General features: G+C 36.5%; 1 protein-coding gene across 1 annotated transcript in view; it reads left to right on the top strand.

Moving 5' to 3' along the window:
- LOC136863512 (cell adhesion molecule Dscam1) overlaps window positions 1-14,002 on the top strand; it is a 938,330-nt gene that overhangs the window by 912,252 nt on the left and 12,076 nt on the right. The window contains exon 28 of the mRNA XM_068225977.1: window positions 417-565. Coding sequence (XP_068082078.1) covers window positions 417-565 — 149 coding nt within the window. The remainder of the gene's footprint in view (window positions 1-416; window positions 566-14,002) is intronic.

The raw sequence follows: 14,002 nt of genomic DNA, 5'->3' as shown, positions 1-14,002 counted from the left end.
CCCTGAAGATGGTTTTCCATAGTTTCCTGTTTTTACACTAGGAAAATGCTGGGGCTGTACCTTAATTAAGGCCACGGCTGCTTCCTTCGAACTCCTAGGACTTTCCTATCCCATCGTCGCCATAAGACCTATCTGTATCGGTGCGACGTAAAGCAACTAGCAAAAAAAAAAATATCCTCCCTTAGTGTGCCCCTACATTGTAATATGAATGTATCCTCAAAATTTCATTTCTTATGTCCAGTAGTTTTGGCTCGACGATGATGAATCAGTCAGTCAGTCAGGACATGTTATTTTATATATATAGTTGTATGTATGTACAGGCAGTAGCCAATCCTTAATTTTACCAAATTCCAGTAATGTTATTTCACAGCTATTTCTGTCATCTTCTGATTCAGGGATGTTTCTCTGCCTTCCAGATTACGGAGAAGAGATATACCCATATGCTACATTTCAAGTCCAGAAGTCCTTGAGTCAAATGAACCCAGTTTCAAGCCAAAGAGGTTTCCAGACATTTGTGTACCAAGGTTCAGGACTGCTGGAAGTGGACAGTTATGCAGTTCGACAAGTAAGGATGAAGTAATTAGCTTGTAACAAAAGTATTAATCATACATCTCCTTCAGACTCGCCATTAATTTAAGGTAAAAGATGCACAATACAAATCCATGATATGGTAGACTAACTTACAAGACATGCTTAGTCACTGTGAACATGTTCAGAAGACGAATAACATAAGGCTGATCTTCCTCACAAAAATATGGAGTGTTATGACAAAAGCAATTCAATGAAAGAAAATAATGTCATATTGGTGATTTAGTCACTTTTAATGGTACTTCTATTTTTTTCTTGCTAGTGGTTTATACATTGCACTAACACCTGAAACGTTTCCAGTGATGCAAGGATCGGAAAGGCTAGGATTCGGAAGGAAGTGACTGTGGCCTTAGTTACGGTACAGCCCCAGTATTTGCCTGTTGGGAAAATGGGAAACCACAGAAAACCATTTTCAGAGCTGTCGATGATGGGGTTTGAACTGACCATCTCCCAAATGCAGCATCACAGCAACATGACTCCAACCCTTAACTGTGCAGCCATCTCACTCGGTTTATTGGTACCATAATGTATTTCAACTGTGAACAACCAGTATGAAGTTAAACTTTGATCTAAATTTGGATTTGACTTGTATTCAGATATTCTGAAAGATACTCAAATCCATATTTAAATCTGTACTTGAATAGAAGTCTGGTCCACCTGAACATTATATTAAATTTTCATTCATATTTGATATTTAATTTAATATTATCAGATATTAGTCTGTATCTGAAAGTTTGTATGATTAAACTGTGACAACTTATTTTTACTCTTATACTGTCAAGTGAGACAAACAGAAAAAATATCCCATTATATATATTATATATCTTAACAGGAAAAAAGTTACTAAGTTTAAGTTTTATATCATAGATTTTCTTTGTTTTCATCAATTACTTAATTAGTTAACTATTACATGTAAGCCCCTAAGTCAAAAATTCTACAGATTTTTAATCTTTAATAAAATTACTATTCAGAAGCACAAAAAGTATTACATTTCATGCTCATGAAATATGTATTATAATTGGTGTCCTAGAGGAATGCCATCTGTATCCGTGTTGTATGACAACATCAGCTGTAATCTTTAGAATGCAACAACAAGGGTTTATTAAGAGGTATGGTATTTTAGGTATACATTTGAAAATTTACCTTTGTTTGATCAGTATTAACATTATTTATTTTCCACAATTCTCTGCAGAAATATGGAAGGTCTAGAGCAAAAGGATGAGCCCCCATGTACATTTATAATGTTCCTAGACCTATCATATGTTGAGATATTATTTACAATATTTACATAGTTTACAAAATACTTAAATAGTACCGTGCAAGATATACATGTATTCTTAATTTCTTACTACTCGTTCACTCTCTCCATCGACAGTTAGCTCATCACCTATTTATTCAATCATTCCTGTTGTAACAAACTTCCTTTCACACTACCGATATGTCATTCACTCATTCACCCACACACTCCCAGACATACGCAGCAATTCCATTACATTACATTTTTCTTCACATACATCTGAAAGTTTGGAAGAGGCAAGTTCTTGACATACCGTAAAGTGGAGTAACTTCAGCCATACAGGGTAACTTCAGCCACTGATGAATAGCAACACTTATTTTCTCCTGTCTCCTATACTGAAAAAGATGAACCACTTGCAACAACTAAAATGCACATACAATAGAATGCTCTATCAACACTCGGTAGTCCAAGAAACATTGGTGGGCTCATTGTTGAGTCAATCTATTTTTTTCGCAGCCCTGACTATTGACTTGTCTGGTAACAGCAGAAAACGAACTGTTCTCTAGCCCCAGCATTCAATTCTCTATTCCAGTGCTTTATGGGTTCAAAATGTAACTCCGTCTGGTAACCGATCAACACAATTTGATGCATTTTATTCTTGTAGGTTTTTCAGGTAATAGTTTTGTGATAAAAGTTGTCCACTTCTGGGGTAACTTCGGCCATGCCAAGAACATACAGGAAAACATTACGTGGCTGTGGGTGTTGTAATTACAATCCTGTTTACTTCAAGAACACTTTAGAAGAGATCAATAAAGGCACAATAACAATAAACGGGGAAGTTCATCCCGACAGGAAGGGGAAAGACGGTTCCCATTTCCAATGATAAATAGACGGATATCAGTTGATATGGATGATACACATTTAAGAAGATTGACAGCCCAGATATTTTCTAATTTAGAAGAGTGTGTGTTATGAAGGCAGTCTACAAGATTGCTTCTTTTCCTACCTCCTTCTCTCTCCATACAATTGGGCTTTATGATTTTCGTACCTTTTATTTATTATCTTTTGTACCATTGCAAATATTTATGCAATGCAACATGTAATTTGTAACATCACACAATGCTTGTATGCTTAGACTAAATAAAATAGTTTCTTCTTTGGGGAAAATGTGAATTTGATCACTATACATCTGTTTCACCACAAATCGTTTTAATTTGTTTGTGATTGTTGATACTGGGCATTCTGCAGGTTTTAAAAAACATTCACCATGGCCGAAGTAACACTACATTGAAGAAAACTTTGTTTCTTGAGTTATTCTTATGACAGCCGAAGTTACCCCAAAACATTGGGTAACTCCGGCCACTCTTTTGATAATCATAATTCATTACTGAATAATAATTAGAATTATGTTAATATTTAAAAATGAAGAACAAATATGGAATATCTTATATTATATTTTTCAGAAAATTACAGGGAATATTTAATATTTTAATTTTAAAAATATACGAGAAAGTGGCTGAATTTACCCCGTTTTACGGTACCGTGCCAGTGAGTTCCATAGCTTTGTAGAACATCTATAAAAACCCTTGTGAAAGGCAGAGCTACAGGTGAAAAGAAGACAAAGGGCAACTCCTTTGACTCTCTGTGCTGAGCAGTGAACAAGCATTAGACATTGGAAGGAAGGAATTTCTATAGAGGCAGATTTAGTACTATCCGTGCAATGTTTAGTGACACTTCATTTTACAGGGGCGAGGGGCAAGGAAGGAACTCAACTCTTCCAGTAGAAATGCCAACTGAATGGAATTGAAATCTGAATTGAATCAATAGAGGGATCGATATGAATTTTTCAAACCTTTATTATTATAGCATCACACATGCACACACACACGCACATATAACCATGTCTTATGACAGGAAATGTTTTATTCTCTTAATTGTGGAAACAGATTTTTCTACATACGCGGCAGATGGTTCAGTCGACTTTCTGAGGGGGAAGAGCAACTATCTATTCTTTTTTTCTGTATCACAGCAGACTACTACAACTGCTAATATTTCTATCTCTGTCTATTCAAGCTTTCATTCCGCCCCTGAAGTGGGAGGTCAGCCACCTTGTAGGGAACACCTACTCTTTGGCCAAGATGCTATGCTATTTTTTTCTGCCCTCACTGTGTATAAACCGTGATGTTCTTTTCCAAGTAGGAGTTGTGATGAACTTGGATTTTCCTCAGCCATTGCAATAGGTTTCAAAAGTTCATTTTTCACCAATACTTCTTTGCTTTGTTGTAAAAGTAACATTAGTATTCAAAGTTTGCAATTAAACCGCCAGATGTCTTACGGCGATGCATAATTGATTCACTTTTGGTGTCATAGGTTGTCAATCCATATCTCAAAGATAACTGAGGTCTACCAATTCAGCACTAGGGAGCCAAAGTGTTACTAAAAAGTTTTGCGGATAGTAGTCGATTATCATGGCTCTAATGAAGAAATCGTAAATAATGTGCCTAAATAATATACATTTTTCTGAAACTACTGTATATTTATTTAAATACTAGCAAGATACCTGTGCTTCGCTACGGTATTATACTGAAATTTATGATTGAATGCTTAACGTTTTATAAATAATCCTCTGAAATTCGCAATCTGACTCGTTTTCTGAGAGATTACGGCAAAGTTCCTCACATTTTTCAATCTTTCTTTCCAGCAATCAATTTCGAAATTCCCAGGCTAGGTCCAGGTATTCCACGTGGTCCCTAAATCTTTGCCATCTGTTCCTATAAGCATTTTTAGTATGGATCAAATCCTGAAGGAGTTCCGGCGTGGTGTCGTCTTAGGTGCCTTGGCGGTACTGAACCCGCGGCCGGACTGTATTTGTGGTCATTACCGGGCCAGGACCTGTTTCCAGCGTGGTCCGCACAATTTGATGACGGTCCAGAAAATTAAAATTATTATTATTATTATTGTTATTATTATTATTATTATTATTATTATTATTATTATTATTATTATTATTATTATTATTATTATTATTATTATTATTATTATTATTATTATTATTAGTGTTCTGGACCCCACAGCAAGATGCAAGACCGCTACTTGGCGGTAAATTACATCTGCTACCATTGTCACTGTTGACAATGTGACCAGCACCAATGTCGCGCGTAGGCAAGTGTGCGGGATTTCTGGCGATACGAATGACATACTTCCGTGCATTATTGACCTTATTATAGAGGTGAACAATTTGACGGTCAATCTCATTCCTATCGTTTATTTGAAATGTGCTTAAATTATTATTTATATGCCAGGAGGGTCTACTGTAATCTAAGAACTTACTCCCAAGGAAAAGATGGCTGCTGAAATCGAATGCAGGAAAGATAAAAAATGATCGGTTTATGATCAGAATAAGTACATCGAAAATCTACAGCCCGTTTCCAGTCATTCGACAGGGTCAGGAATTGAATGAATAAAGCCCCATCTAGCGGCAACAATACGAATTGTGCCGGCTGCCAAAGCACTCCTCTGAGGCAATGGTCGATGAATGACAAATGAAATTAAATATTGGACAGTGTTGCTGGAATGAATGATGACAGGGAAAACCGGAGTATCCGGAGAAAAACCCGTCCCGCTTCCGTTATGTCCAGCATGAATGTCACACGGAGTGACCGGGATTTCAACCACGGAACCCAGCTGTGAGAGGCTGCCTGAGCAACGGAGGCTCCTTATAAGTACATTATGAACAGTAAAATCAATTGGTATCACCTCTTTTACACCCCACCGCTGTTAAGTTTATTTACTCCCCCCCCCAAAAAAAATATATTAAAAGAAGGCGTGTTTCCTTTTTTTTTAAAGAGATTTCAAACACGAATGTTCACATCTATTACCCTCAGTTTTGAGATATAAGTAACCTCATACGAATAATTCACTTTTTCCACTTCCTTTCACACTCCCCCCCCCCCCACCAAGTGAATTTTCCGGCAAAAATTTACTTGTTTCTTTAATACTAAAGGATTTTCTAAATACCAATTATCACGACTCTAAGTTCTTCAGTTTTGATTTATGTGTCCCCGTGAAAGGAATTCAACTCTTTTACACTCCCGCCCCGCAAGATGGTTCGTCGTCCCCCCCCCCCCAAACTGCGTTTTTCTTTGCTTTTAAAGGAAATCCAAATACCAATTTTCACGTCTGTAACAACTTTATTTTTATTAGATGTATGTATTCTCATACAATTAAGTCAATTAATTTTTCAATTCTTTCAAACCCCCCCCCCCCCGCCCGCTTCATTAGATTTTCCGAAAATACGTGTTTCTTTACTTTTAAAGCAGATTCCAAATATCAAATTTCACGTCTGAAACATCTTCATTTTTGAGATATCAGTAGCCTAATTAAAAGAAATCAACACCATTTTCAGTCACTTTCACCCTCCCCCCACTCCATCCAAGTGGTATTTCCAAAAACTAAGAATACACCTTTCTATATTTTTAATACAGATTAAAAAAATCTGTATCATATTAAGTTTTTTGATATATACTGTAGAAATTCTCATTTTAAAATTTCACCCCTTTTTATTTCCCCTTAAGGAGAGTTTCCAAAAACAAATCACCTATGTTACTTTACATTTACAGGAAATTCCAAATACCCACCTTTTACATCTGTAACATTTTACCTTTCTCAGATATTCTGTAGATATAGTCTTTCGAAAAATTCATCCCAATTTGTCACTCCTGTTTAACCGCCATTAATTGGATTATCCAAAAACAAAAAATACGTGTTTCTTTATTTTTAAAGGAGATCCCATATGCAAATTATCTGTTCTTTAATATCTTCTGTTTCTGAGATATATGTATCCTCATTAAAGGCATTCAACCCTTTTACACCCCTCCTATTGGGATTTACAGAAAACAAAAAATACGTGTTTCTTTATTTTTAAAGGAGATTCTAAATACCAGTTTTTACATCTGTAAACTTTTAAAGTTTTAAGATGTAGACACACTCATTTTAAAAATTCACCCCCCTTTTCACCCCCCATTATTTGGACTTTACAAAAACGAAAAAATACCTGCTTCTTTATTTTTAAAGTAGATCCCAAATACCAATTTTCAGGTCTGTAACATCTTCAGGTTCTGAAATATAACTAGCCTCATTAAAGGCATTCAACCCATTTTTCACCCTTTTCCTCACTTCCCATTGGGACTTTCCGAAAACAAAAAATACGTGTTTCTTTATTTTTAAAGGAGATTCTAAATACCAATTGTTACATCTATAAACTTTAACAGTTTTGAGATATAGATACACTCATTTTAAAAATTCACCCCCATTTCACCCCCCCCCCCCAATGAATTGGATTTCCCAAAAACAAAAAATACGGGCTTCTTTATTTTTAAAGAAGATTCCAAACACCAGCTTTCAGGTCTGTAATATCGTCAGTTTCTGAGATATAAGTATCCTCATTAAAGGCATTCAACCCATTTTTCACCCCTTTTCACCCCTCCTATTGGGATTTTCCAAAAGCAAAAAATACATGTTTCTTTATTTTTAATGAAGATTCTAAATACCAATTTTTACGTCTGTAAACGTTAAAAGTTATGAGATATAGATACACTCATTTTAAAAATTCATCCCCTTCTTTACCCTTTCATTAATTGGATTTACCACAAACAAAAAATACGTGTTTCTTTATTTTTAATGAAGATTTTAAATACCTATTTTTACATCTGTAAACTTTAAAAGTTTTGAGATGTAGATGCACTGTTTTTAAAAATTCACCCCCACTTTTCACCCTCCCATTAATTGGATTTTCCAAAAACAAAAAAATATGTGTTTCTTTATTTTTAAAAGAGATCAAAAGTACCGATTTTCAGGTCTGTAATATCTTCAGTTTCTGAGATATAAGTACCGGTATTCTGATTAAAGGCATTCAACACCTTTTTCACCTTTTTCACCCCCTTCTATTGGGATTCTCTGGAAACAAAAAAATACGTGTTTCCTTATTTTAAAGGAGATTCTAAATACCAATTTTTACATCTGTAAACTTTCAAAGTTTTGAGATATAGATACACTCATTTTAAAATTTCAACCCCCTTTTCACCCCCTTAGCAAAGGAATATCCAAAAATCCTCTCTTAGCGAGCACCTACATCTTAATATGAATCTATGCCCAAAATTTCATTTCTTTAGGTCCAGTAGTTTTGGCTCAGCGATGATGAATCTGTCAGTCAGTCAGTCAGTCAGTCAGTCAGTCAGTCAGTCAGTCAGGACAAGTTATTTTATATATATAGATTTTTAAAATATTTGGTCCATTTTCAAAATTTTGTAGATGCAACAATTTTTGGTTCATGATTTTGAAAGTTAATTACATATATAGATTAGAGAAGTTAAAGGAATATATTGCAGTATTATTTCTGGTTTCATTGCATTACTTACATTTCTAACATATGTTACTGCATCATAAAAATTTGCTTTCATACTTTAATACAAAATACTTCTGAACGTTACAAACTAATGTTAAAATGTATAGTAAAAATTATGAATGCTATATGATTGCAAATGTGTGACAAATTTGAAGGTAATCATGTTAAAACTGTTGCCTAGGGAGCATTTTGAATTATAGTAAAAGTTACTTTAAAATAATTTATTTACGCTAAAAGAAAGTCCTGTATAAATATTCATTTCTAATTCAGAATTGAGATAACTGAAGTTAGGTGCCTGATCTCATCCTTTCTCAATGTCTAAATGAGCACGTTCACTTCATTTGTTCTTTCCGCATGTAGACGTTCTTCAGTGGTTATGACTAGAATACATTTTACTTGCAAGAAACACTTCCCAATCAACTTCCCAGATGTCAAAATTAGCTTCAGTGGACAAGAAGTACAGTTTATTCGTATGTTCCATGAGTAATTTCTGCTACATATGAAATATGGTTTCAGAGCATCAAGAGGAAACATTTGGTCACAGTAAGCTAAAGATGTAAACGTATAAGAGATTTTATTGTTTTACGACTTTTTTGCATATTGAATATGTGTGTACTAGCAAACCGTTGTTGCTTTGATAATAACATACTGTGTAATATTACACCATAATAATTAATGACCCACTTTCACCAAAGTACAATTTGGAAACATACAGAATCCAAATTAATATGTTGACTGCCAGGACACATAGCTAAAAATGTCCTGGTGGCTGAAGCTTTCTTTTTACTGTGCATATAGTACATCAGAAGTAAAACGATATTAAAAGTGATATTTCACTTAAGTGTTCAATATACGGTACGTACTAAATACAATAAAAATTCCTAGCACCCCAAGGAACTGCTGAGGCCCCACAGAAAAATTCACTGTATGGTTTTGGCTAGATGGCCAGAGCAGTGCAATCTAGCGGTACTAGAAGCTTGTGTTGCTTGATAGTACTCATTTTAGACAACAGACTGCCATGATTTGTTTACTAGCACTTAACACTACAATCCCAAGGCACTCATTGTTCTACAGTAGGGTTGTGAAGTGCTGGTGTCATGTTTCATGTACCCTGCAGCGAACATTCTCAAGGCAAACAGATAGACCACAAAAGCCTACATGAACTCAAGTATTGTAGATATTGTAAAAAGTGTGATTGATGATTTTCTATGTTGAAATTTTACAAATAAATCAATATTTATCTTGAACATGTATTCCTATAAATTATTTCCTATCTACTCCTTACCAAATGCTCATTGTCAATTTTGCTATGTTGTCAATGAATGTTGTCAATTTAGAAAATGCAAATATATTCATGCTTATACTAAATTTATTGGGTTGAGCATCGGGTATCATCTCAGAGAAATAAGTACGGGTGCAAGGATTTGGAAGGAATCAGTGTGGTCTATTGATAAAGTAAGCTTAAGCATGGAGTGAAAATGGGAAACCACAGAAAACAGGTTTCCCGACAATTAGGAATCAAACTCACTATCTCTCAAATACTGAACTTGCGAGTTAGCTAACCCCGCACACCAAAGAGCACGGATAAACTGGTTGTACAAATACTCACAGATAGCTAATAAAAGGAGGCATACATAGATACATACATACATTATCATTATAGATTGTTATGCCTTTCAGCGTTCAGTCTGCAAGCCTCTGTGAATTTACTAAACGTTGCCACAATCCTTGATTTGCAACTAGTGTTGTGGCCTCATTTAGTTCTATACATCTTATCTTTAAATCGTTAGAAACCGAGTCTAACCATCATCGTCTTGGTCTACCTCTACTTCTTTTACCCTCCATAGCAGAGTCTATTATTCTCCTAGGTAACCTATCCTCCTCCATTTGCCTCACATGAACCCACCACCGAAGCTGGTTTATGCGTACAGCTTCATCCATCGAGTTCATTCCTAAATTAGCCTTTATCTCCTCATTCCAAGTACCCTCCTGCAATTGTTCCCACCTGTTTGTACCAGCAATCATTCTTGCTACTTTCATGTCTGTTACTCCTAATTTATGAATAACATATCCTGAGTCCACCCAGCTTTCGCTCCCGTAAAGCAAAGTTGGTCTGAAAACAGACCAATGTAAAGATAGTTTCGTCTGGGAGCTGACTTCCTTCTTACAGAATACTGTTGATCGCAACTGCGAGCTCACTGCATTAACTTTACGACACCTTGATTCAATCTCACTTACCATATTACCATCCTGGGAGAACACACAACCCAAATACTTGAAATTATCAAACTGTTCTAGCTTTGTATCACCAATCTGACATTCAATTCTCTTGAATTTCTTACCTACTGATATCAATTTAGTCTTTGAAAGGCTAATTTTCATACCATACTCATTGCATCTATTTTCAAGTTCCAAGATATTAGACTGCAGGCTTTCAGCACAATCTGCCATTAAGACCAAGTCGTCAGCATAGACCAGACTGCTTACTACATTTCCATCGAACTGAATCCCTCCCTGCCACTTTATACCTTTCAGCAGATGATCCATGTAAACTACGAACAGCAAAGGTGAAAGATTACAGCCTTGTCTAACCCCTGTACGTATCCTGAACCTAGAACTCATTCTACAATCAATTCTCAATGCAGCCCAATTGTCAACATAAATGCCTTTGATTGATTTTAATAATCTACCCTTAATTCCATAGTCCTCCAGTATGGCAAACATATTGTCCATCGGTACCCTGTCATGTTCTTTCTCTAGATTTATGAAGCCTAAACTCAACTGTCTATTCCTCTCGTAACATTTTTCAATTACCTGACGCATACTGAAAATCTGATCCTGACAGCTCATCTGTGGTCTGAAACCACACTGGTTTTCATCCAACTTCCTCTCAACCACTGATTGCACCCTCCCTTCCAGATGCCAGTGAATACATTGCCTGGTATACTGATTAATGAGATACCTCAGTAGTTGTTGCAATCCTTCCTGTTTCCTTGCTTATAGATAGGTACAATTGGGAACATGCATCATTTTCAAAAATATATTTTTTGAAAAGTACACCAATGAAATAGTACGTAAACGTATTACATTGTGGTATGTTGCCTTGTTTTCTACCATTAAAAAAATATTTAATAGTGCGTTTCCGCAAGGCGAGTGAAACGGCCTCTGACGTAAGCGGCGCGCTGTGACGTCACGATCCAGTACCGCACGGAGCTCTACCAGCCGTTGTGCATCAGCCGTTGCTAAAAGCCGATCGTTTATTATTCATGATCGCGAATAACTTCAAAATGACAGAAGAAAGGTTCAAAACAGCACAATCAGACAATCTATCATGTGTAAATGTCATCATTCTTGAAAAATAGTGACTTTTGTGGCCGCAGAAATTCGCGGTAACAAGCAAGTTTGTAAGTGGTGTCTTTTATATACGTGCAATGTACTGTAACCCATAGTATTCGGATAACAACGAACCTGGATAGATATCACATCACTTTCAACATTTCCTTCTAAACTGATTCCCCTATTAAAGAATAACATTACATTTTCGGGCTTTCAGCATTAGTAACGTAAGAAATCGGATTTCAGCACTAACATAAACATATAGGTAGCATTATAGTACTAGTCCGCTTCTGTGGTGTAGTGGTTAATGTGTGCCACTCCCGGAGGCCCGGTTTCGTTTCCCGGCTCTGCCATGAAAGTTGAAAACAAATAGTACGAGGGCTGAAACGGGGTCTACTCAGCCTCGGGAGATCAACTGAGTAGAAGGGTTTCGAATCCCACCTCAGCCATCCTCGAAGTGGTTTTTCGTATTTTCCTACTTCTCCTCCAGGCACCTAAGGCCACGGCCGTTTCCTTCCCTCTTCCTTGTCTATCCCTTCCGATCCTCCCATCCTCCAACAAGGCCCCTGTTGAGCATAACAGGTGAGGCCGCCTGGGTGAGTTAATGGCCCTCCTCACCAGTTTCATCACCATACTCAAAGTCTCACGTTCCAGGACATTGCCCTTGAAGTGGTAGAGGTGAAATCCCTCGCTGAGTCCGAGAGAAAACCAACCCTGAAGGATAAACTGATTAAGAAAGAAAGAAAGAAGGAAAGAAAGAAAGATCATAGTACTATAGGGCTATAATCTATCATTCCCAAAAAATATATATTTATGGTTGGGACAACTGGCCTACCCACTTCCGGGGCCCATGAAAGAGAATTAAATATCTTCGTGGAGGGAAAAAGTTAAACATGATAAAGATAAATATGACTTCATCTAGTTTTCACAAGTCGGGCTGAGTGTTTCAGACTGTTGAGGTGCTGGCCTTCTGACCCCAACCTGGCATGTTCGATCCTGGTTCAGTCCGGTGGTAGTTGAAGGTGCTCAAATACGTCAGCCTCGTGTCGGTAGATTTACTGGCACGTAAAATAACTCCTGCAGGACTAAATTCCTGCACATCGGCATCTCCGAAAATCGTAGAAGTAGTTAGCGGGGCGTGAAGCCAATAACATTAATTACATTTGGCTTTTAACAAGCTGAGCATATCAGGAAAGAAAAGTGTCCTGGTGACATTTTAGTCGCTCAATACAGGAATGTCTTCGGGTGCTGTGACTTTTACTTTTTTTTTTTTTTTTTTTTTTTGCTGTTTGCTTTACGTCACACCGTCACATATAGGTCTTATGGCGACGATGGGACAGGAAAGGCCTAGGAATGGGCCTTAGGTACAGCCTCAGCATTTGCCTGGTGTGAAAATGGGAAACCACGGAAAACCATCTTCAGGGCTGCCGGCAGTGGGGTTCAAAACCCACTATCTCCCGGATGCGAGCTCACAGCTGCGCGCTCCTAACCGCACGGCCAACTCGCGCGGAATTTTTACCCTTCGGTTTATTGACTTGGCTTGTATAACCTAAAACTTAACGCTAAGTTGGATATCTTAAACACCTACATCACTATTTTCACCTGTGTGCAATTATGTTATTTATTTCATTAATATTATGATAATTATTATAATTGAGCATTGTTAACTTATAAGACCCCAACAGACAAGCATTGGTTTTGTGTAGAGTTATACATTTGTTAAATTCACGTTGTTTCCTTTCATGATGTACACGCCTATTCTTTGTTACATTATAGAGTATTTAGATATAGCCTAAATTTCTTTACCAATTAAGCTCTTCAATAAAGACATACATAACTGTCCCATGCCAAGATATATTGGTAGAATTAGAGCTGTCAAAATGGTTCATAACCCCTTTGATTTATTATCGTGACATGGATCACCCAAAACATAGGTTAGGTTTGAAGAATACTTTAATAATCAGCATTATTTAATGCACTGTTTATTACTTTCATATTCCAAGATGTAATTGAAGCATTTAAATAAAGCATCATACATTAAAATTTAAAGTTTTACCACTAGAACAGCTGACATGGAAAAGTGTTTTGAAAATTCAAACAAATTCATCTTACGTTAAAATCTTCAAAAAAAATAAACTGTAGACTTTTCCTATATATCACCAGCATTTCTCCAGCTCGCCAAAATCCATTTTTCCCTAGTTTTAGCGTCTTTGGAATGTTTATAAACAATTTGTTTGGTATGGTATGCGATGTGCTATTGCACATCGGAACTCTACACCATTTATAAGTTTTCTGCCTCACTGTCTGCGCAGGATTCATTTTAAGTCTAAAATATACCACTCAGATTATTATTAAATGTATAGACCTCGAATTTAACCATACTAGACACTAACGTAAAGTAGAAATACGCGAAGTGTATCCTGCTTCTCACAGCACAT

This window comes from Anabrus simplex, chromosome 2 (genome assembly GCF_040414725.1).
Source record: "Anabrus simplex isolate iqAnaSimp1 chromosome 2, ASM4041472v1, whole genome shotgun sequence".
NCBI classification, from domain to species: domain Eukaryota; kingdom Metazoa; phylum Arthropoda; class Insecta; order Orthoptera; family Tettigoniidae; genus Anabrus; species Anabrus simplex.
This window is presented reverse-complemented; position numbering and strand designations above follow the sequence as displayed.